Source organism: Pezoporus flaviventris, unplaced genomic scaffold (genome assembly GCF_033815535.1).
Source record: "Pezoporus flaviventris isolate CSIRO_AGI_PZ_B2104156 unplaced genomic scaffold, CSIRO_AGI_Pfla_v1 ptg000009l, whole genome shotgun sequence".
In the NCBI taxonomy this organism is placed as follows: domain Eukaryota; kingdom Metazoa; phylum Chordata; class Aves; order Psittaciformes; family Psittacidae; genus Pezoporus; species Pezoporus flaviventris.
In genome coordinates this window covers 42,511-63,937 of record NW_026892557.1, presented here as the reverse complement: position 1 = coordinate 63,937, position 21,427 = coordinate 42,511, and the positions used below count along the sequence as shown (strand labels likewise).

Here is a 21,427-nt window from a genome sequence, read left to right as displayed (position 1 = left end):
CAGCCCCTGTTATTCCCACTGGTGGCTTTGTCCTTCACCCAGCCCAGCTGCAACAACGCTCCCTCCACCTTTACCCAGTAAAGAAAACTCTTCCTATAGAAACCCATTCCTTAGAGGAATCCTGCAGCCCGGTGCAGAGGGCATCAGCATGGAGAAATACAAGGAGCAAGAGCAGGAGGAGAAGGCAGGAGCCCGCACGAGCCCGCTCCTCGCTGCCACACACTGGGTTTAACAGAGGACCCAGCGCAATCACATCCTAAGGCTCAAATCAATCGCATGTTTCCACTCTGCATTTTGCAGCCCTATGGATGGAAAACACCCTGCGGCTTCCCCTGTGGGTGGAAACTACAGCTTGTTCAAGGAGGGGTCAAACCTGGCTGAGCCACAGCTTTGCTGCATGAAGCAGAGCAAAACACCGGGCTTTGCAGTTTAAATCCAGCTGCTCACTTGCTGCGTGGGCATTCTGAAGAGCTCACAGCTCAACTAAACTGACACAGACCCCCCCTTGGCTCCAACCTGCCCCACAGCTTTCATGGAATCATAGAATCCCAGCCTGGTTTGGGGTAAAGGGACCTTAAGGCTCATCCAGTTCCAACCGGGCACGGACCCCTTCCACTGGAGCAGCTTGCTCCAAGCCCCTGTGTCCAACCTGGCCTTGAACACTGCCAGGGATGGGGCAGCCACAGCTTCTCTGGGCACCCTCACAGGGAAGAGCTTCTGCCTTATCTCCAACCTGAACTTCCCCTGTTTCAGTTTGAACCCCTCACCCCTTGTCCTATCGCTCCAGTCCCTGATGAAGAGCTCCTCTCCAGCATCCTTGTAGCCCCCTTCAGACACTGGAAGCTGCTCTGAGGTCTCCATGCAGCTTCTCTTCTCCAGGCTGAACAGCCCCAGTGTTCTCAGCCTGTATTTGAATGGGAGCTGCTCCAGCCCCTGAGCATCCATCTAAATGTTGCCAGACCCCAACCAAACTAAGCTGAAAGCTGCTTGGCTTTATGGCCAGAAATAGCACCATCATCTCCCTCTAGGACCAACTCATGTGGCTGGCTCCTGCACTGATGGTTTCTCTTGCAAAACATGAAGCTGCACAGTTTGTGGCAATGGGACCAAGAACTTTTCCATAGGCTGAAGAGTCGGAAAGAGCTGTGAGGATGAGGGAAGCCCTGCAAGTGTCCCCAGCACCTTTATCCCTACCACCTCCAAAGCATCCTACTTGAGGAGAGCAAACGCCTCACCCAAGCGCTGCCGTACCAGCTCACCGCTGGGCTCCTGTTAGCGAGCATCTCCTGCTGCACCCCTGCAGCTTCTGTTTTGGGATTGGTTTTACACATGCAGAGGTGCCTTCCCCAGCAGGCTCCTTGGCAATGAGCATCTCACCCATATCCTCACACCCGCATCCTCTCCTCACGCTGGCTCAAGCAGCGTGGCTGGTACCATGAGCAAGCTCAGGCCACCGCTATTGCCTCTTTCCCTTGCAGCAGCGACGTGTTCTGCTGCTGGTACATCTGGTGCAGGAGTTATTGACCAGCCCTCCAAATCACTGCAGGGGGTTGGACAAGAGCCATCAGCAAGGGACTGAACCGCCCTGAGGCCAGGACAAACGGCACTCTGGGCAGAGGCACTGATGGAGGTAAAGCTCGGATCAATGACCAGTGTGAACCCAGCAGTGGCTGCTCTCTGCAGTAACCCTTTGAGCCCGCTTCAGAAGCAAATGTGTAAGCAGGAACTCACTCTTTATCACCCCAAACAGCTTTTGGCAGGTGGAATTGCTCCCAGAGGTCCCCAGCCCAAGCAGAGCTTGTGATCTGTTTGGCTGCTTTGGTTCATGAGAGCCCCCCCCTCCCCGAGTGACCTCCTGCATTTACCTGCATCTTTGCTCCATCCCTTCCTGATCCCTCAGCTTCCCAAAGCAAGATCAGGACAGATCCCATCCCCTTGCACCTCACCATCCGCAGGTCAGGCCCCTCTGTACCACAGAGCCTGCACCAGCCTCTGGCCTCAACTGCCCTTTTCCCATCGTTATCATTCCAAGCCTCCCAAAACCTCCCTCTCACCACCCTCTGTTCTTGCATTGAACAATCCCAGTACTCCGGGCTGTGCCCTTCCACAAGATCCCTCTTCAGCCCCTTCCGCAGCATCATCGTGTCCCTCCTAAAGACAACCAGCAAAACCAAGCAGAGGAATAGGACTCAAAGAGCTGGAGCCAGCCCCACACCCTGCAGGGCTCAGGAGGCAGCTCTGGGTTGGTTTGCACCAACTGTGATGGAAAGCAGAGGCCCAGGGAATAGACTCTGCAGTAGAGGGGCATTGGAGACCCAGAGCAGGCAAAGGGTTGCAGCTAAAGCACAAGCACATCCATTGCTCTGTGCCAGAGACAGGCAGGGTTTCTTTAGGTGAAGAGGCAGAGAAGAAAGGCAAGAAAATGATCTTCAAGCATCCCAAAACACACCCAGGCTGGCATCCATCACTGCAGAGGCCAGGCTGGGGGAAGGCAGAGCTGCATCCCTGCCCAGGTCACCGCCTTATCAATGACCATCGCAGGTAATGCCATCGCTAAGGTAACAACAAGCTTTAAAGAGCAAAGCCTGGCAGTGATAGCCCAAAGCAGACTCCTCCAGGAAGCTGCACACAAGCATCGTATGGCACCAAAAGCATCACAGAGACGCTGGTGACAACTCACTGCAGTCAGCAAGCCGTCATGGACACGGGTCTGTGTTCCCATCGCAGTGTGAATAATCGCTCGGCAGCCACAGGAATCCCGAGGAAACAGGGAAAGGCCAAGGAGCAAAGGAAGCAAACCCAGAGCTGGGATATTTTTGTCACCCGCCTGCCACCTCGTGGGGAAGACGGGACAAGACCCAGCAATGAAGCCCTGCAGCAGCGATGCTCCCTCCCGCAGCAGCATCCTTAACGCTAAACGATGGCTTTACGTGCCCCAAGGAACCAGACTGCCAAGCAGGTGACTTTGAGAATCACCTCACCAGATGGGCTCCATGAAACCCAAAAGCCAAGGCCTGAACAGCCCCAGAACTGCAATCAGTTTCCCCAAACTCCTGTATTTGCTGCCCTTAAATAAAGCACGTACCAGAGGAACTGTTCCAAGCTGAGCCACCAGAACCAGTTTTACCTTAGGACACCGCAAAAGGAGTTGGTGGTAACTATCAACAGTACTCAAAGCACAACAGGAGAGCAGGAAAACTGAAGGAAATCAAGGACTACACCCAGCAAAATCCATTTGTCCTTACTGGAAGCGATCCCAGGGCTAGAGAGGAAAGCAAATCATGTGAGAGTAAATGTAAGTGAAGGAATTTGTTTTAAACACAATCACTGTACCTGTGGCAAGCTTGAATCGCCATCACAAACATCTTCTCCTTCAGTTGGTATAAAAATGTCTACACAAAAGCCAATGGCAAATTCATTGACATCCATGGGAACACGGCTCAACCCTCTGCTTCCCAAGGAGCCCCTCTCAAATAGTTCAGAGCTGGAAAACAAATGGCACCATCAATTTTGTTCTTCAAACAGCCTCTGGAAGACGCTCGGTGCAACAGCAGAGCCACACAGAGCGAGAAACTGCCCAAGTCAGTGAGTAAAGGCAGTAAAACCAGTCAAGAACCTCCAAGTGAATCATAAACCACCACAGAACAATGATGTTGGAAAGGACCTTAAAGCTCCTCCAGCTCCAACCCCTGCCACGGGCAGGGACCCCTTCCACTAGAGCAGCTTGCTCCAAGCCCCTGTGTCCAACCTGGCCTTGAACACTGCCAGGGATGGGGCAGCCACAGCTTCTCTGGGCACCCTGTGCCAGCGCCTCAGCACCCTCACAGGGAAGAGCTTGTGTCTAAGAGCTCCATGGTCCAGCAATCATAGTAAGAGCCCAGAACACCCAGTGCTTGTTGCACATCTCCCACCCCTTGTCCCAGCGCTCCCCCAAGGGCATGTTCAGCTTACACAACTTCTCACGTTCTCATCTTTGCTGACCCACTCCATATAAAGACCATGGAAAGCCCTGCACCAGGAGGACTCAATGTTCACATTGGTTATGGCCAGGGGGATGAAGGCAGGCAGCTCGCAAGGCTCATGCCTGCAGACAATACGTGCACAGGATGCTGCATCACCTCACACAAACACACATGCAGGATGCTCCATCACCTTCTCTTTTCCTATCTGCACCTCTCCAACAGGCACTTCCACATCCATGAACTTCAGTTCTCTCCACCTTCTCCAAGTATCCATCCACACTGTTAGTTCCATGTCCTGGCTGGGCCCCAGCAGTCCTGACTCACCTGGGCTGTTTCTCCCACCACTAAACACATCCTTCCCGATGTCCTTTAGCATCCAGTGCTCCCTCCTGATCCACTGAGCCCATCCTCACTCTTTCCTTGCTCTTCTGCACTTATGCTGCTCTTTTTATGAGCACACCCGATTTCCAGGTGATCAGTGTCACCACCTGGTTTTAAATAGAGCACTGGAGAGGCTTCCAGTGTGAAAGCAGCATTCCTGCACACTTCTGCCTTTCCTTACAGGCTTCCAGTGAATTTATCTCAAGGAAAGCCTGTAAATAGGCACACAATGGACAACCAGAGAGCTGCAGCTTGAAGGTTTTTACCCCAAAAGTGCACACTGCTTCTTGCAAGCGTGGGGAATATATGCTTCACGTTGGTAATCACAGGGAAGCAGGATTTAGAGACAAACAGGAATGTTATGGTTCCCACCTCATCCAAACAGCCAGGAAGCAGCTCTCCTCCCAAGCTGATCACCAACCCCTTTCCTCCAACCTCTTGTCCCATGCCACACTCAGAGACCACTGCCCGTGCTCCATGCCACAGCTCCTTGCCTTTATCCCCACCAGCGACCTACAAACACCCACACTGGAAAGAAAACCTTTGTGGAACTGCTGCTTCAGGGACACTGCTACAGTACCCAGGCTCTGAACCGTGTTTGTGCACAGCTCCTGAAGCACAGGTCCACTGGATTGCCCCTGGAGCAAGAGATGCTCTCCCAAGTTGGTACCACCTCATTCTCCATCTTTCAGCACCCTCGTTTCACCATCCACTGTCCATACCAGGTTATTGCAGACTCTGTCACTCCACTCCAGCCACAAAACCAGCATGCTTCCTGGCAAGCCCCGCTCCTTCCATCCAACAGTTCAAAAAGAAACTTTGAGGAGGCAGATTCAGGACAATCTTTTATATACAGACACAGATAACATTTCTCCACCTCCCAGTTCTCCCAGTCCACAGAACAGGAGGAAACCAACACATCCTTCCCTTCTTGAACCACCAGAAGGAATACCATCCTCTGGCACGGCTTCCCTTCAAACCAAGCATCAATAACCATTACCACAGTGCAGGGAAGTGATGCTGTTCTGGACGGCAGCTTTTCACGTCGGGTTCCGCTGAGCATTCACCTGGGAGAGAAAACATCTCCCGTTTCATTCCGAGCCGGTCCTCAGACCTTCTTCTCTATAAAGAGGGTGTGCTGGCCCTGCAGATAGTTCACTATCTTCTCCTCTATTTCCATGCCTTGGGCTATTTCCTCCTCGGAAAGAGATAACGGAGTCTGTGAGTCTCTGGTGACGATAACCACGGCGGTTCTCCGGGTCTCCAGGATATTGGCTACCACCACCTGGTGATGGTATTTCTCCAGAGCCTGCCGTGATTTATCGATTAAGATCAAGGGATCCGTCTCCAGTTTAAAGGAGATAACAAACGCCTCTGGGGCCCATTCTTTGACGAGAGGAGACAGCATTTTTGGCACCATCTTCAGTGTAATCTACATTGGAGAAAGAGAGCGGAGGAAAGGTTCAGTAAAAACATTATGATGTGGTTTAGTAAGAGATAGGGGGAATTGGGAAATTCTGGCTTCAGTTCATGTAATATTTCCACTGGGAAGCCTTCCAAGACAGTATTCGGCCAGATCTCCCCAGACAAGGTTAAAATGTCACCAGTGCACACCATAAAGTCAAACCATCAGCCTGGTATTAATAACCAGGGTGTTCTGAAGTGTTCTTCTGCCTAAGAGCTCATCTCAGTCTCCCCTCTGGCAGGTTAAAGCCATTCCCCTTGGCCTGTCCCTCCAGGCCCTTGTCCCAAGCCCCTCTCCAGCTTTCCTGCAGCCCCTTCAGACACTGGAGCTGCTCTAAGGTCTCCCCTTCAGGAGCCTTCTCTTCTCCAGGCTGTCACTGATGTCCTGGACAGCGGGCATGGGGGGGGTTGATGCTGGGGAGGCCTCACCTGAAGGGGTCCCTCCGAGGACTGGATCTTGTGCTCGGGCAGCTCCGAGGTGGGGATGTAGAAATCCGACACAGCGGCCGCCAGGTAGAACATGACACTGGAGCCTGCGGGAAACAGGGCTGCGCTCACCCCCCTGCTGCTGCCCTGCGATGGAGCAGAGCCGGCCGGGCTGCATCCCCTCCACACGCCCCCCCACCACCACCACTGCCTCCAGGCGCAATCCAGTGGACCTGTGTGCTTCAAGAGCTGTGCACGGACACGGTTCACAGCCCGGGTACCGTAGCAGAGTCCCTGAAGCAGCCGTTCCACACAGGTTTTCCTTCCAGTGTGGCTGTTTGTAGCCCGCTGGTGGGGATGAAGGCAGGGCAGCGCTCACCCCCACAATGGGATCCCCACTGTCACAGCGAGCCCCAGCACCCCCAAGGGTTTGACCACAGAGCACCCATGGCTTCCCCATCCCCTCCCGCACCGGCACCCGAGCTTTCACACCCCCCCCCCCGCTCCCATCCCCGTACCGAGCGGCGCGAGGGCTCGAGCCGCAGCCCGCAGCAGCTCCAGGTACTCCTCGAGCTCGGTGAACTCGATGGGCAGCAGCAGCCCCTGCTCCCTGGCGCGGTGATAACCCCGCAGCGCGGGCAGCAGCGCGGCCGAGTCAGCGGCTACGGCGGAACCGGCGCCGGGGGTGATGCGGAAGGCGTCGAGCAGCGCGGGGCCGTGCTGGGGCAGGCTGCGGGCCCAGGGGAAGGCGGAGCGGGCTCGGTGCAGGAAGCAAACCGCGTACCCGGCCTCCGCCAACCGCTCGGCGGAGCCGGCCCCGCGCCGCCCGCTGCTGAAGTTCTCCAGGTACCGCACGGCGCGGGCCTCCAGCGCCACGCGCGTCCCGCCCGACGTCACCAGCGCCACGCGTCGGCCCCGCGCCGCCTGCCCCGCGGCCCAAGCCCGCACCCGCTCCTCGGTCGCGCTCCCGCACCCAGGCACCGGCTCCGCCATGGCGGCGGCCTCCCCCTCCCGCCCTCACCGCTCGACTTCCGCCGGAAGTAGCCGCTCCCGGAAGTGTTGCCGTGGTAACGCGCTGGAGGGGAGCCGCCGGTGCGAGCTGTGCGGGGCCGCGGCGCGGGGTCGCTGCGGCCGCTGCCGCCTCACGAGCTATTGGTGAGGGGAAAAGGAGGGGAGACCGGGACCGGGCACCCAGGACATCGGGGTGGCCCCAGGGACAACGTCTGGGGTGCGGCCTGGGTCACAGGGACAGGGCAGGAGGCAGGGAGCAGGCCCAGGAGAGAGGGACAGCACCAGGGGACACGGGGACGGGGGAAGAGGCAGGGACTAGCACTGGGATGAGGCTTAGGTCACAGGGACAAGTACCGGGGTAAAGCGGAAGGCGCAGGGGTGAAGCCCCGGTGGCAGGGATGAGGGATGAGACCCACGGTGGAGCCAGGGAGGAGGCCCAGGATGAAGCTGGGGGCTGAAAGGCAGAGATTTGTTCAAATGCAGCTGTATCGGGAGCTGTGTGAGGGGTTTAAAAGGTTTTAACACCCACAGTCACAGTGACCTGGCAGGAGAGCGCCGTGCTCCTGTGTCATGGAATCCCAGCTGGGTTTCGGTTGAAGGGACCTTAAAGCTCCTCCAGTTCCAACCCCTGCCACGGGCAGGGACCCCTTCCACTGGAGCAGCTTGCTCCAAGCCCCTGTGTCCAACCTGGCCTTGAACACTGCCAGGGATGGGGCAGCCACAGCTTCTCTGGGCACCCTGTGCCAGCGCCTCAGCACCCTCACAGGGAAGAGCTTCTGCCTAAGAGCTCATCTCAGTCTCCCCTCTGGCAGGTTAAAGCCATTCCCCTTGGCCTGTCCCTACAGGCCCTTGTCCCAAGCCCCTCTCCAGCTTTCCTGCAGCTCCTTCAGGCACTGGAGCTGCTCTAAGGTCTCCCCTTCAGGAGGGTTCTCTTCTCCAGGCTGACCCAGCCCAGCTCTGTCAGCCTGGCTCCAGAGCAGAGCTGCTCCAGCCCTTTTCCTGTGTTTGGGAATATCAAGAGCATATTAAGTGCTGGGTGAGCAAACAGCTGGTGACTTTTGTGAGTACTTCTTGGGGTGAAAGTCCAGAAGACACGAAGTCAATAGCCTTTCCTGACAGCATTTCCGAGCACACACTAATACCACTCTTCCCTCATTTTGTTAGTGATAAGGACCATCAGGAAGCTGACTGGGTCAGTATCCACAAGCAAATATGCCAGCTGCTGGTCCCAATCCGCACGTCCCTCCCCTGTCCCCCTACGGAAAGAGAGAGAAAGCATGGCATGGAGCAGCTGCTGAGGAGGCAGGTACGTACAAGAAGAACCAAATCCACTTCAAAGTGCTGCCACTGGAATCACATTAGATCTCTTCTTCCTCTCCTTTGATGTACGCAGGGCTGGGAAGGCACCTGACTGCTTCATCAGTGCTCGCTGCAGAGCTTTAGGGTTGGGTTTTTAAAGCAAACCTCTGCCAGAAGGGGAGTGGAGCATCCTCTGCATGATTCGAGGAGCTTCTTGCCCCTTTCCCAGTCCTTCCTCGAAGTCCTGAGCTTCCCGCAGCAGCAGCAGCATTCCTGGATCTCTCGCCTTGCCAGGAATTAGTCCATCTCCCCTGTTAGTCTGGGATGCAGCTGAGCTTTGCTTCTTCCAGGCTGGGCTCACCCCTCACTGATGGGAGGGATTCCCCTTCCAGGGGGGGCAAAGAAATGAATCCCCTCCCTTTGTTTAGCTGCCCAACTTAAACGCCCTTTCCCACTAAGTCTTTTATCTGTGCTTTTTGGCCTTGTGGGTGGTGCAGATGTGCAGCCCCAGTGGTTTTCAAGTCTCTTTTTGGTTTTCTGTTTATGGGATGGCAGGATCTGCTTTTCCATAGTGTTGGTAAAAAAAAAATCACCCGCCCAAATGCATCTGCTGCTGAAAATCCTGCCTGGAAAAATAAATCATCCCTCTAACATTGCATGATTCCTCATGGCAGGAGAGCAGGACAGCAGAAAGGCTGCAAGGGAGCTGGTACCCATCCCAGGGTGCCACTGGGGGGAACATCATTGCAGTTGGGTTTTGAGAATCCTTTCTCTCTGAAGACCCCAGGCAGGACCAAGGTCCAAAGAATGCCCCAAAAACACCAAGAACCTGCAAAAGCTCCTTTGTTCTGGGTTGGGTTCAAGTTTCAAGCTGATCTTTTATAAAGGCTGCAAAGAAGGCAAAAAGTTTAAATGGGTTTCACTGGGGCAGGGGCTTTGTGTCCTCAACAGCTTAAAGAAACTCCACCTGATATCGGGCACCATGCTTGTTGCATCACTGAACGCAGAGCAACTAAGATCATGCTACGTACGTTACAAAAGACCACGTGAGGCCAGATCAAGGAAGTGCTCCTTGATTAGCTGGAAGCTAATCCTTGCTTTTCCTGAGGTGCCAGGGGAAGAGGCAGTGGAGAAGGGAGAGCAGCTCTCCTTGGCTGGCACACGTGAGCAGAGAGCGACTGCCACAGCTTGAGCCGAGCCCTGGCCTGTCTTTGTGGGGAAGTCACCCAAGTGGAGGGGTTTACAGGCTCTTTAACAGCTCTATTACATTTGTTCTCTGACCTTTGTCTCCAGAGCATTGAAATATAATAGGTGCTGGGAGCAGCGTGTGCTGGGACACGCTGCCTTCCTTCCTTCCTAAGGAGTGAAGAAGCGGAAACGTCTCGCTCCTTACCTGCTCACCTTCACAGCAAGGCTTCAGTGGCTGGGCCACTGCTAGCCCACAGCAGGCGTGTCTTTACACACAGCAAGGCACAGGGCAGGCAGTGTTGTGCCTGGGCTGCCTGAGGAGTGGTATGGAGGGGGTGAGATGATTTAATGCCCTGTCTTGCTGTGGCTTCATCACATTCCTATTCACAGAGCTGACAAAAATGCTTCAGAAAAGGCCTTTGGAGCTGAGGGGAAAGCTGTGTATTCTGATGATGAGAGAGAAAACCTGCTCAAAGCCTGCCCAAAGGAACACTTCTGCTGTAGCTCCCAAACTCCTGCGTGCTGTTTGTTTAGCAAACAGGCAGCTCAAGCCTCGGTCAGGACACAGGAAAGCTTGTGCACATGAACGTGCCCTGTGGCTTAAGGGAAGGTGCAGGAAGCTGAGAGCCAGGTTCTGAGTTTCATACCTCATCTGTACTCCAGAGCTTTGTTGTTGATAGAAATCTGCTTTTGTCAGTGTAGCCTGGGGGGTGCCTGCAGCCTGCACCTCCACACTGACACAGCTCCAAGTTTCTGTTTGTAGAATAGCCTCACCTGCAGGAGAGCTGCGTGCTCAGCCAGCTCTGCAGCCTCCAGCACCACTGCTCACCATGGCTGCAGGGCTCTCGCCTCGCACTGGGAGCCTTCCTCTTGAAATCATCGCTTCTTCAAGCGTGGCATCACTTTTGGTGCCTGTGAGTGAGTAACTGAACGTGGCACTGAACCACAAGCGTGTTCCCAGCCCGCTGCTCCCACCTGCAGCAGAGCTGGGGTCCTCGGCCTCCTCAAACCCCAACCAGGGGAAAACTGCGTGGGGGCATCTTCAGAGAAACCTCTGTAATTGCAGCACACATGAAAAGAGCTCAAAGCCTGCAGGTCCGGGGCGTGGGGCTACGGGCAAGATGAAAACGGTTCAGGGCCAGAGCTAACGATCCCCAGAAGGCTTGTAACTGCACAGCCTTAAATATTCAGTGCCGCAGGGCTCCTGTTGTCTCCTGCCCTTTCTTCTCCCCCTGGGAGCTGTACAAGGCTCTAACCCTCACCTTGTCCTCACTGCAGATGTTTTAAGATAGCTTTGCATCACGAGAAGCAGCGATGATGCCATTGACAAGGAGTTAAAAGGAACGATGCTGATCTCCAGCACCTCCCCAGATGACAATCTGCTGGTACCCACACACCAGAGCCGGTGCTGGTTGCATCAGACAAAGAGTGGCATGGACAGAAAAGGCAGCCTGATAAATAACAGCTTCTACTGCTCTGTGCCCCCAGCATGTACTGACTTTCTCCTAGGTGCCACATGCTCCACAGCACAGGTTTGGGTTTGGTGTGTGGCTGTTTCACTGTCTATACACTGGTAGCTTAAGGGGTAGAGAGGGGGTGCTGTGTGTCCTAGCTCTTCATGCTGTATCTGGGTGCTGTCACCCTGGTGTGCATTCCTCAAACCTCTCCTTATCCAGAAAGGATGCTCCTTTATCTCAGTCAGGATCTCCAGGAAACACCCCCAGGCAGTCCTTGAGGCCCTCTGTCCCTGAACTGTTCCTTCACCCATGGCTTGATCCTCTCTGCCCTTCTTTAAGCACTTAAAGCTCAGCAAAATGCCAAAGCCTGGCCTCCAAAAGCGTTGGGATTTCTTATTTCTGCCCTCTGCTCAGCCCCAGTTGGAAAACAGAAAGCAATGAAGAAGTAAGATGATATTTTCCTTGCTGCACAGGCCTGCCCATGCCTCTGAGCAACAGCAGAGCGAGTGCCTCCCTGACTTACCATGGCAGCACTGCGAGGCACAGCACCAACAGGATTCTTTCCAGGCAGCTTTCCCACTGCATCACTTGTGTGAAGAGCCAACACAGAAGTGCTGGGAGTTGGCAAGGGCTATGCTGAAAGAGAAGAGAAATAACAACCATAAAACAATCATCCTGGCTCTTTCCCTGGCCTCCCTCTGCACGTCGTAGGGGCACAGCACCCACAGTTGCTGTAGAGCTCGTGGCAATGAACAGGCATTCCGATGGAGAGGAGCTTGTGGAGCTGGTGACTAGATCAGATGCTGCAAAGGGTGAAAAGACCAAATGTGAGCTGCAGGAGGCAGGGAGCAGCTGCATGTACAGGAAACGGTCTGGATTCTGGCAGCAAACAGAGAAGCAGAAGCTTTGAGCCCCGGACCCGGCTGGGGCAATGGGTGTCCCAAAGCATGATGCAGTGCGTTGGGGTGTTTGGATTTTGACCGCCTTTCCAGTCCCTGTGCCCATAATACCAGGCCCAGAACTGGCTGGGAGAAGGTGGGAGGAAGCTGCAGCACTGTGTGAGGAGCCCTCTGCTTGCCTGCAGACCGTGCCTCCTGCTGCTGGAGCTGTGCCCGTGCTGGCACCAGCTTGGCAACCCGTATGCTCTGAGTCGCTGTTGTTACCGTCAGCAAACCCCCGCCGCAGCCCCTTTGTCTAATTCTTTTCTGTGTCTTGTGATGGTCATTTTCTGTGCTTCACAGCCTTTATTGCTGCAGCCTTATTAGCCCTTTTTGGTAGGTGTAAAGGATTCTTTGTCTCCTAAGACACCACATGAGCTAAGAGGATGTCCAAGGCTACTCCTGCTAGAAGCAGCTTTGATTTCCATCCCTTGATTAGAGACACAGACAACGTTACAATCACTTTGACAGTTTGCAGACTTGACTCCTTTGCTCACTGTGTCCCAATCCCATGTTTCCCTGCAGAAACACATCATCGACGTGGCGTACAGCACAGCCCAGGAGTTTGTTTGGGGTGGGAAGCACGAGGAAGCGCGGCCGGCAGCTCTGCATGCGCTGCGCTTCAGCATCGAGGTGTACAGCTCCGATTCCCTCCAACTGGTGCCTGCTTATCTCCTCTTGGCTGAGGCCTCCGCTGGTTAAGTATTGTCTAAATAGCAACACTGGCAAGGGCAAGACCTCCCTTGGGTCAGGTTTCTGGTTTCCTTTTAGCATTTATCAGGGAAGGAGCAGCTCTGCCTTTCAACATTGTGCCATGTTCTCTCCCTTGCCCTGCCTCAAGGGCATTTCAGAGAGATTGGAGGAGTCACACACACCCCTTTCCCAGCGTGGCTCTGGGGAAAAGAACCCCTCATTGGTGATGGGAGAGCAATGAAAGCAGATGAAATGTTTGCTCCCTCTGCCCTGTTCCCACAAGAGAAGCAGTGTGAAAATCTCTCCCTCTGTGGCTTCCTATGACTCAAAAGCCTTAAATTCCCCAGGGTGCTTCGTTGGGCTCTTATCTCAGGGAACCAGCACACCTTTTGTGAGGCTCTTGCATGAGAGGAGCACCTCGGTTCGTTCACAAAAGCACACCCTGCCTGCAGCAGAGCTTTTTGCCACGGCCTCTATGCTCCAGACAAAAGGTCCCATTAGGGCTCTGCATGTGGGGAGCTGCTTCCCTCAGCTGCACGTAAGGGCTGAGAAATCACCATAAATCATCCCCACTGCAGGGGCACACACAATGAACGCTCTGCCAGCAGAATGGAGCTGTCTCGAGGACTGGCGTAAATGGTGTGGTGAGGGAAGGGGGAAAAGGTGCCATGAGTAATTCCAGTGTGATATTGCATGAGTCAGCAGCGGCTGCCCAGAGCTAACCTGTCTGGAGCACGTGTTTGGAGACACTGAATGCCATACACGGCTCCTGGCTCCTCTGGGAGCTCGGGACACTCGACCTGGCCGTAAATCAGGTTTTGGACACCTGCTTGACTAAGGAGCATTCAGGAGGGATGTGTGGAATCTACAGCTTGGTCTCAGTATTGAGCTACTGCACAAGGGCAGGTGGCAGCGTTCCCTACATTTCTGAGTTCAAACATGCTCTTTATCTTGCTTATCTCTATGGGTCGTTTCAGGTGCTGGACATCTCCCAGAGGCATCAAAGTATCTGTCCCAAGCCGAGTGGCTCATCCTCAGAACTCCAGACTGCAGTGCTGCTGTTCAGTACAAACTGCATCGCAGTCTGGGGCTGTTCTGTGCTGCTAAAGGGGACTTTGAGAAGGCTTTGTACCACCTGGCAAACGACGTAAGCAAACTGAAAGGCAGAAAGGCTTCAATTGTTCTTCCTTCCCTAACACTTCAGATCAATACGGAAACCTGGGCAGGCAGGTTTCACCATAGGATCACAGAGCGGGCTGGGTTAAAGAGACCTTCAAGCTGATCCAGTTTCCTGCACTGCAGTCAGAGCCAGGGCAGTGGAAGGCAGTGGGAAGGCAGTGGAAGGCAGTGGTGCATTCCAGCTATTCTGAGCTGGCGTGTGACTCTCAGCAGATCTCAGACATGCAGCCAAAGTTCAGGCAGGTCTCAGGCTGCTCTGACGTAGAGCAGCCACTTGCTAATAGCAAAAAGCTATTACCTGACGCCCCTTTGGGCACCAGATTTAGGATACCTAAAAAAACCAATGGCACAGAGGAGAATCTCCCCAGAGGTTCACCGACGAAGCAAGGACAGGGCTGTATATATTATACTAGAGAAGATCTAATCCTCCCCAACTGAATGTCATCATTACACCCACACAAAGCTACTATCAAATTCAACAGTAGTGAGTATGCATCACTCCACACTGGATAAATTTAGTCCACACGGGACAAAAATAGGATGTCACGGAGTTCATCTGCCTTTAGAGGATCAAATGACAGGGAAAGCATCCCCAGGAACAGGGGGGTGGCACTTCAAATCTGACAGTCCGTTCCTGTGGCTAAAGGGATTGGAAATGCTGTTGAACCAGACATTTAAACAGTTAAATAAGGAATTGGTTAAATAGCAGCTGACAGGGAACTGCTGTCTGCCAGCAGAGAACTGAGGGAAAAGACTGCTAAAATATAGAGTAACTTATCTGTTGGATAAGGGGCACCTTGGGGTTGGAATGCCTGTTCCTCTCAGCACCAAAACAAAGCTGATTGATAGATAAATCTATAAGCAGATGCAGTAAAGACAAGGTCTCAATGTCACTTCAGGGGAATACAGATAACTGGTAAAGCACAAGTTTGGCTAAACGTGGCCACACGGATGCCTTAGGGCTCAGCAGTTCAGGTACAATGTACAATGTACCCATTGGTACCTAAAATCAGGATTGAAATCCCCATTGTTCAGCCTGGAGAAGAGAAGGCTCCTCAAGGGGAGACCTGAGAGCAGCTCCAGTGCCTGAAGGGGCTGCAGGAAACCTGGAGAGGGGCTTGGGACAAGGGATGTAGGGACAGGGCAAGGGGAATGGCTTTAACCTGCCTGAGGGGAGACTGAGATGAGCTCTTAGGCAGAAGCTCTTCCCTGTGAGGGTGCTGAGGCGCTGGCACAGGGTGCCCAGGGGAGTTGGAACTGGATGAGCTTTAAGCTCCCTTCAACCCAAACCAGCCTGGGATTCTATGATGCTATGAAACCTGCTCTGTGCTTCCTTGGGGTCACACTGCAGTGAGGTTCCTCTGCCCCCAGCTTGCAGGGGATCTGGGAGCATCGTATTCCTTTGCATCAAACCCAAAACGCAGCTTTGTAGTCCCACATTGCACAGGTGTAACTCCCACTATAGTTACACAGGGGAAAAAAAAAGTGATTGCTTGCAATATTATTAACCCATAATGAAAAGTGTCCCAGGTTTGAGATGAACATTAAACCTCTGAGTCTGGCTTCATTTTAAACACTGATTGCAGGTTTACCTCGCCAGTTCTGCGTTTGGACTGAAGTCCATCGAAGCCTCTGGAGGCTATTTCCACATGGCTGATATTTTCTTCCGCCAGAACAAAATGGACATAGCAAACTCACTCTACGCCGAGGTTGGTAACACCACAGCTCATCCTTCAGCTCCTTCTCTTTTGTCCCTGTGCTTTTCCTAACGTTCTTCCTATTTCTGATTGCCCTTCATATGATGGCGACCGTATCAAGTGCCAGTGCAGCCTTTTAGGATCGATCTCAGAAACCCTTTTCATACTTAAAAGCCCAGCAGACACTAATCCTGTCCTGGGTTACAGATTGTTGTTCAAATTATCTTCCATTTGGACAATTAAACCTTGTTCCAAACCAGTTTTGCTACCACCTACCCTGCGCCAGACGTTAAAGAGACACCCACAAGGAGAGAGGGTCACTGGGGAGTTGCCATAGCCAGGGAAAAGCAGCAGGTAGAAATAAGCCACCTAAAATTGATGCTAAAAGTCACACGGATAAAAGACTGTTGGAGCAGGGGGATCAAGCAAGGGAAGGAATAATTCTCTCATCACTCTTATGATTGGGGAGGGGGGGGAAGAGCTTTCCTTTGCCTATCCTGGTTTTCTGTGGAAACAGGGCTTTGGCAGCATCAGCCTCATTCCCCCCACAACCTTCAACCCCACCAACCCAGTTTGGTTAACTGCTTAGTCACATTACTTGAAGTTTGATGAAACTTCACACTCGGGTGGAGATTTGAGTTCCCAGTCCAGGCTGCCACTGGGATCATAGAATCACAGAATAGTTAGGGTTGGAAAGGACCTTAAGATCATCCAGTTCCAACCCCCCTGCAATGGGCAGGGACACCTCACACTAAACCATCTCACCCAAGGCTCTGTCCAACCTGGCCTTGAACACTGCCAGGGATGGAGCATTCACAACCTCCCTGGGCAACCCATTCCAGTGCCTCAGCACCCTTACAGGAAAGAATTTCCTCCTTATATCCAATCTAAACTTCCCCTGTTTCAGTTTTAACCCGTTACCCCTTGTCCTGTCACTACAGTCCCTAATGAAGAGTCCCTCCCCAGCATCCCTATAGCTCCCCTTCAGACACCGGAAGCTGCTCTGAGGTCTCCACGCAGCTTCTCTTCTCCAGGCTGAACAGCCCCAGTGTTCTCAGCTTGGCTCCATACAGGAGGTGCTCCAGCCCCTGATCATCCTCGTGGCCTCCTCTGGACTTGTTCCAACAGTTCCATGTCCTTTTTATGTTGAGGACACCAGAACTGCACACAATGCTCCAGGTGAGGTCTCACAGGAGCAGAGCAGAGGGGCAGGATCACCTCCTTTGACCTGCTGGTCACGTTCCTCTTGATGCAGCCCAGGATACGGTTGGTTTCTGGGCTGCGAGTGCACACAAAAGCTGGGATAGGAGCAGTCAGATCCCAGTGTGAGGTATTGCAGCCGGGCCGAGCACTGCAGCACACGGTGTTTATAGAACCAGCAGTTGCTAAATGCTGGGTGTTCATAAAGTGCAATAATTCACTTGTTTCCGGGTAGGTGACCGGCGCCTGGCATTCCTTTCTCCTGAAGTCACTCCGAGCCCAGCAGCAGGTTCTCAAGTCACAACCGGCAACATCCCCGTTCACCGAGGACAGGGAAGTCAGTGAGGAGCCCATGAGTAAGCACCTCCGTGGCACAGAGCGGTTTGGAGATGGGATTTGAGAGAATCCATACATCCTCCAGGTCATGGTTTGTGTGGTGTTTACACAGACCCAGCTGCAAGGCAGGCACGGGTCTGTCTGATGTTGATGCTCAGGGATGGATGGAGCAAGTGAGGCCACTTCAGGAATGAGGGTGTTCAGGTGGAAAAGACAACTTTACCCTTTGGTTTCACTGTGCCCTTGGCAGTGACTTCAACAAGACAGGATTTTGCCTTTCAGGCATTCGGTTCCACTTCAACATTCTCATTTCTCTGCAGCTCCTTTGTCTCCATTGAATTCTGTGCAAGTGACGTTTCAGCTCACTGAGGCAGGTTTGCAACTCTATCTTCCAAAACAACAGAACACTGTGGAATAGCGTGTACTGATAATCTGATGTGTTAATCTAGAGAATACTCTTGGGAGAGAAGCTGGGGAATCTCTCACTAGGACAGAAAGATGCATGAGACAAGCGAAGGTCCTGCACTGGGGTTGGGGCAATTCCAAGCACAAACCAGGCTGGGATTCAATGACAAAAAGCATTAGGAAATGTGCTCAGGTAGGCAGTACAACCCTGTGCTCCCTGAAGCAGACTCTGGTCCTTGTCCTCTTTCAACCATCTCTGCCAATAAGGATATGGTCAGAGAAGAGAGAGGTTTCTGTAAACCCCATCACAGGCACTGTCTCCATCAGCAGTCACTGCAGTCGGAGCCACCCCAGGACAGGGCTTCCCGATAGCATCTTGGTTCTGACAGGAGTATGAAAGTTGCTCTTTTCATGCAGCTGTTTTTGACTCCACATCCTTACTAAAGGCTAATCAACACAATTACTGACTGGATGAAAAGATACCTGCTAATGGGTGTGCAATTTGCATGGAGCTGGGGATGCCACGTCGATGCTTGCACTAGAAATGCTTTGATGTCTAGAAGAGATAATTGGCCAGTTTTGAATATATTATCTTGCACACAGACGTACATCCAACAGGACTCTTTCATTCCCAATGCAGCTGAAGCCCAGCAAGTGGAAGGAATCCGAGTGCTGAATGCCATATTAGACATCAGAGAACAGGCACCAACACAACAACCTGGGGAAACTGCCAGAGTCCTGCACGCTCTTGCCATGCTTCACTACCTGCTCTTGGATATACCAAAGGTAGGTTTTGCCCAGGGAAATGGTGCAGGGGAACTGCTTAACTCTGTTCCCATGCTCACCTCACCTCATGGAGCCTGTTGCTCTGTTCCCCTGGCACCATTCCCAAGTCCATGACAGCCTCGCAGTGCTGGGTGACCAAGGACGGAGCTGTCTCAGTGACCCTGCGTGAAGCTGCTCGTGGTCTGCCCTCTGTCAAGGCTAGTAAATCCCTCTGGATCTGTGTTGGTCTCTGTCAGGCCACAGTGGATCCATAGAAACATGGAATGATTTGGGTTGGAAGGGACCTTAAAGCTCATCCAGTTCCAACCCCTGCCACGGGCAGGGACCCCTTCCACTAGAGCAGCTTGCTCCAAGCCCCTGTGTCCAACCTGGCCTTGAGCACTGCCAGGGATGGGGCAGCCACAGCTTCTCTGGGCACCCTGTGCCAGCGCCTCAGCACCCTCACAGGGAAGAGCTTCTGCCTAAGAGCTCATCCCAGTCTCCCCTCTGGCAGGTTAAAGCCATTCCCCTTGGCCTGTCCCTACATCCCTTGTCCCAAGCCCCTCTCCAGCTTTCCTGCAGCCCCTTCAGGCACTGGAGCTGCTCTCAGGTCTCCCCTTCAGGAGCCTTCTCTTCTCCAGGCTGCCCCAGCCCAGCTCTCTCAGCCTGGCTCCAGAGCAGAGCTGCTCCAGCCCTCGCAGCATCTCCATGGCCTCCTCTGGCCTCGCTCCAGCAGCTCCACGTCCCTCTTGTGCTGCTGCCCCAGAGCTGGATCAGGGCTGCAGGGGGGGTTCTCAGAGTGCAGCAGAGGGGCAGGATCCTGCAGTTCTCCATATTTTCCATGTTCCTCCTTTCCCTGGGATGCCCTGGCAGGGCACTGCTGGTCACAAGCTGCATTTAGCCATCAGGGCACAGGTTCTGCAGGGAGCAAGACACGGGCCTCACATGTGTCCTCCTTGAGCCAGACCCCTGCCGTGGCTGTGTCCCTCGGTTGGACCCTGTGATTCAGTTTTGCTTTTGCACCCCTGGATTTTTATGGCTAAAAATTCCAGAGGCGATGCCCCATTCCCAAACACTGCTTTGGAGGAAGTGCTGAGCAGAATCCAGCTGGAAATGAGGCTTCTTTGCTCAGGCCATTGCTCCAAATCCCAGGCTGCTGCTGCTGCCTGTATCCTGGAGGCTCAGATCCAGGTTACCGATGGTCTCCTCGCTGTATCGGAGGAAGCCGCAGTGCTGTGAGTCAGTGGTTGGAAGCCATAAAGAAGCAAATTGAAATTAGGAGAAAAAAGGGAAAGCTCTGTAATTGTGAGAATGCCTAATCCCTGGAAGAGCTACCAAGGGAAATGAGGGATTTAGTGCAGCCTGAGTCAATACAGCTGTGTTCTCCCAGAGACAGCTTTGGGAACGCTCAGGGAGCTGCTGCATTCGATGGGAGGTGATGATCCCCAGCACGGGGCGGGTGTTAGTAATCTCTTCTGTCTGCACCACTGGATCCCAACCGTGATCACTGCTGGCAGCTTTACTCTCTCCTGCAAAGCAGCTTGTTCAGGTCACCCTCAGAAGCTGGAGCTGCTCTTCCAGTGCGAGAAAAGCCAATTTCCTGACAATTCCTTTGCCTTTCCCGTTTCATCCCAGGCTCGGGAGCTGGGGCTGAAAGCCTTTGAGCTGGCCAAGCAACTGCCCCAGCAGGAGTCTCTAGAACCCCTCGGGCACTTGCTGAAGCTGATGGACATGGAGCCTTCCTCCACAAAGTGAAGAACTTCCCACCAGAGCAGCTCCTTGGCCTGTGTTTGGAAATCAATTCCTGTTGGGATGAGCCCGCTCTCATGGACCACCCAACCTCCATAGCCTGTTATGAGGGTAGGAACAAAAGCACACCCTGCACCTGATGCATAATTCATGACCTGATGGTTTATGAATAAACCAACAGCCTCCTGCGCCCGCCTGGTGTCTGGCTGAGGGCTCTGTGGCTGCTTTCCTTGGATTCCTTTTGGATCTGGCGGGGGAGATTGCTGCAGGGACACAGGGAAGGTCGTTGCTGCAGACCCTCCTGCTCCTCAGGACCTGGTTTGACTCCATCTCCTCTGCTCCAAACCTGCTGCTGTCTTTTTGCAGAGCTTTAGAGGAGTCTGGAAGCCAAGGGCTTCGTTCGTGCCACCCATGGAAGGACCAGGAGCACAGCACGAGGGACTGGAAGCCATCAGGGGGGGCAAACAGACCAGGCAGCTCCAATCAGAGCTTCCCACCCAAAGGAGATGTGGGTAAATGTGCAGGCATCCCATGAACTGTGATGCCAGCCTCCGAAGGAGGAGCTGTCCCCTTGTGGCACTGTGTGCTGCTGCCCACAGCCCCCACCGAGCACACCCCATTCTGCTGCTCCCATGGGATTCTACCCTTGGAAGCGGTGAGAGCCAGGCAGGGGGATACGTGACCCTCGGCAACAGGGACCCTGGTGAGTGGGCCAGGCTCCTGGAGCTGGGAGAGGCTGAGGGGGAACTGTTGCTGCTGCCAAGGGCTGAACAGGGCTCGGCTTTAAGCCCGTGATTAAGTCTCATTTACTTCAGGAGGATTTATGAGGGCATTTAATTGCCTCGCGGGAGCGGGATGGAGGCCAGGGCCTGGCTTTGTGAGCGCTTCGTCAAGCTGGGACCTGAGCAATTAGAAGGGGTTGGTGCTGCCGGTGAAGGGAACACCTCCACTGCAGCCTGTGCTGGGGTGGGTACACGTTGTGCTGGATGGGGCTCACAGCAGCCAGGCCGGGGGGGACCCTCCGAATATCCCATGGGAGATGCTTGTGGATGCATCCATCCTCACTGGTCCTCTCTATGGCTGTAACCACCACAGCAGGGGACACCGCGCTGCTGGCACAGGGCTTTGGGTCATGGGGGATTTGGGTCACAGCGCCCGGGGATTTGGAGCTGTGCCGGTAATCCCGGTGCTCTGAGCCTGCGCCGTGGACCAGCGGCTCCCGACCGCTGCTCCGGGCAGCTTCACCCTGCAAATACAGCATGGAAATCAACTGTGCA

General features: G+C 53.9%; 2 protein-coding genes across 2 annotated transcripts; one reads left to right on the top strand and one right to left on the bottom strand.

Annotated features, from left to right (window-relative positions):
• Window positions 1–5,175: 5,175 nt before the first annotated feature.
• PPCS (phosphopantothenoylcysteine synthetase) lies at window positions 5,176–7,226 on the bottom strand. Its single transcript, XM_061450016.1, has 3 exons — window positions 6,752–7,226; window positions 6,237–6,340; window positions 5,176–5,775 (listed from the first exon to the last, which is right to left on the bottom strand). The coding sequence occupies exons 1-3, from the start codon at window positions 7,224–7,226 to the stop codon at window positions 5,452–5,454; spliced, it is 903 nt and encodes a 300-aa protein (XP_061306000.1). The 3' UTR covers window positions 5,176–5,451.
• Window positions 7,225–20,252, top strand: ZMYND12 (zinc finger MYND-type containing 12). The gene is made up of 8 exons (XM_061450023.1): window positions 7,225–7,325; window positions 8,220–8,550; window positions 12,652–12,823; window positions 13,797–13,966; window positions 15,585–15,707; window positions 17,131–17,251; window positions 18,277–18,422; window positions 20,037–20,252. The coding sequence occupies exons 1-8, from the start codon at window positions 7,225–7,227 to the stop codon at window positions 20,154–20,156; spliced, it is 1,284 nt and encodes a 427-aa protein (XP_061306007.1). The 3' UTR covers window positions 20,157–20,252.
• The last annotated feature ends 1,175 nt before the right edge of the window (window positions 20,253–21,427 follow it).

Bases quoted from the DNA above. Each gene is read 5' to 3' on its own strand.
- ZMYND12 (XM_061450023.1), top strand. From the start codon at position 7,225: ATGGCGGCGGCCTCCCCCTCCCGCCCTCACCGCTCGACTTCCGCCGGA. The intron at 8,551-12,651 runs GTACGTACAAGA...GTTTCCCTGCAG, and splicing joins AGCAGCTGCTGAGGAGGCAG to AAACACATCATCGACGTGGC. The intron at 17,252-18,276 runs GTAAGCACCTCC...TTCCCAATGCAG, and splicing joins AGTCAGTGAGGAGCCCATGA to CTGAAGCCCAGCAAGTGGAA.
- PPCS (XM_061450016.1), bottom strand. From the start codon at position 7,226: ATGGCGGAGCCGGTGCCTGGGTGCGGGAGCGCGACCGAGGAGCGGGTG. The intron at 6,341-6,751 runs GTACGGGGATGG...TGTTTCCCGCAG, and splicing joins TCGAGCCCTCGCGCCGCTCG to GCTCCAGTGTCATGTTCTAC. The intron at 5,776-6,236 runs GTGAGGCCTCCC...TCTCCAATGTAG, and splicing joins CCTCGGAGGGACCCCTTCAG to ATTACACTGAAGATGGTGCC.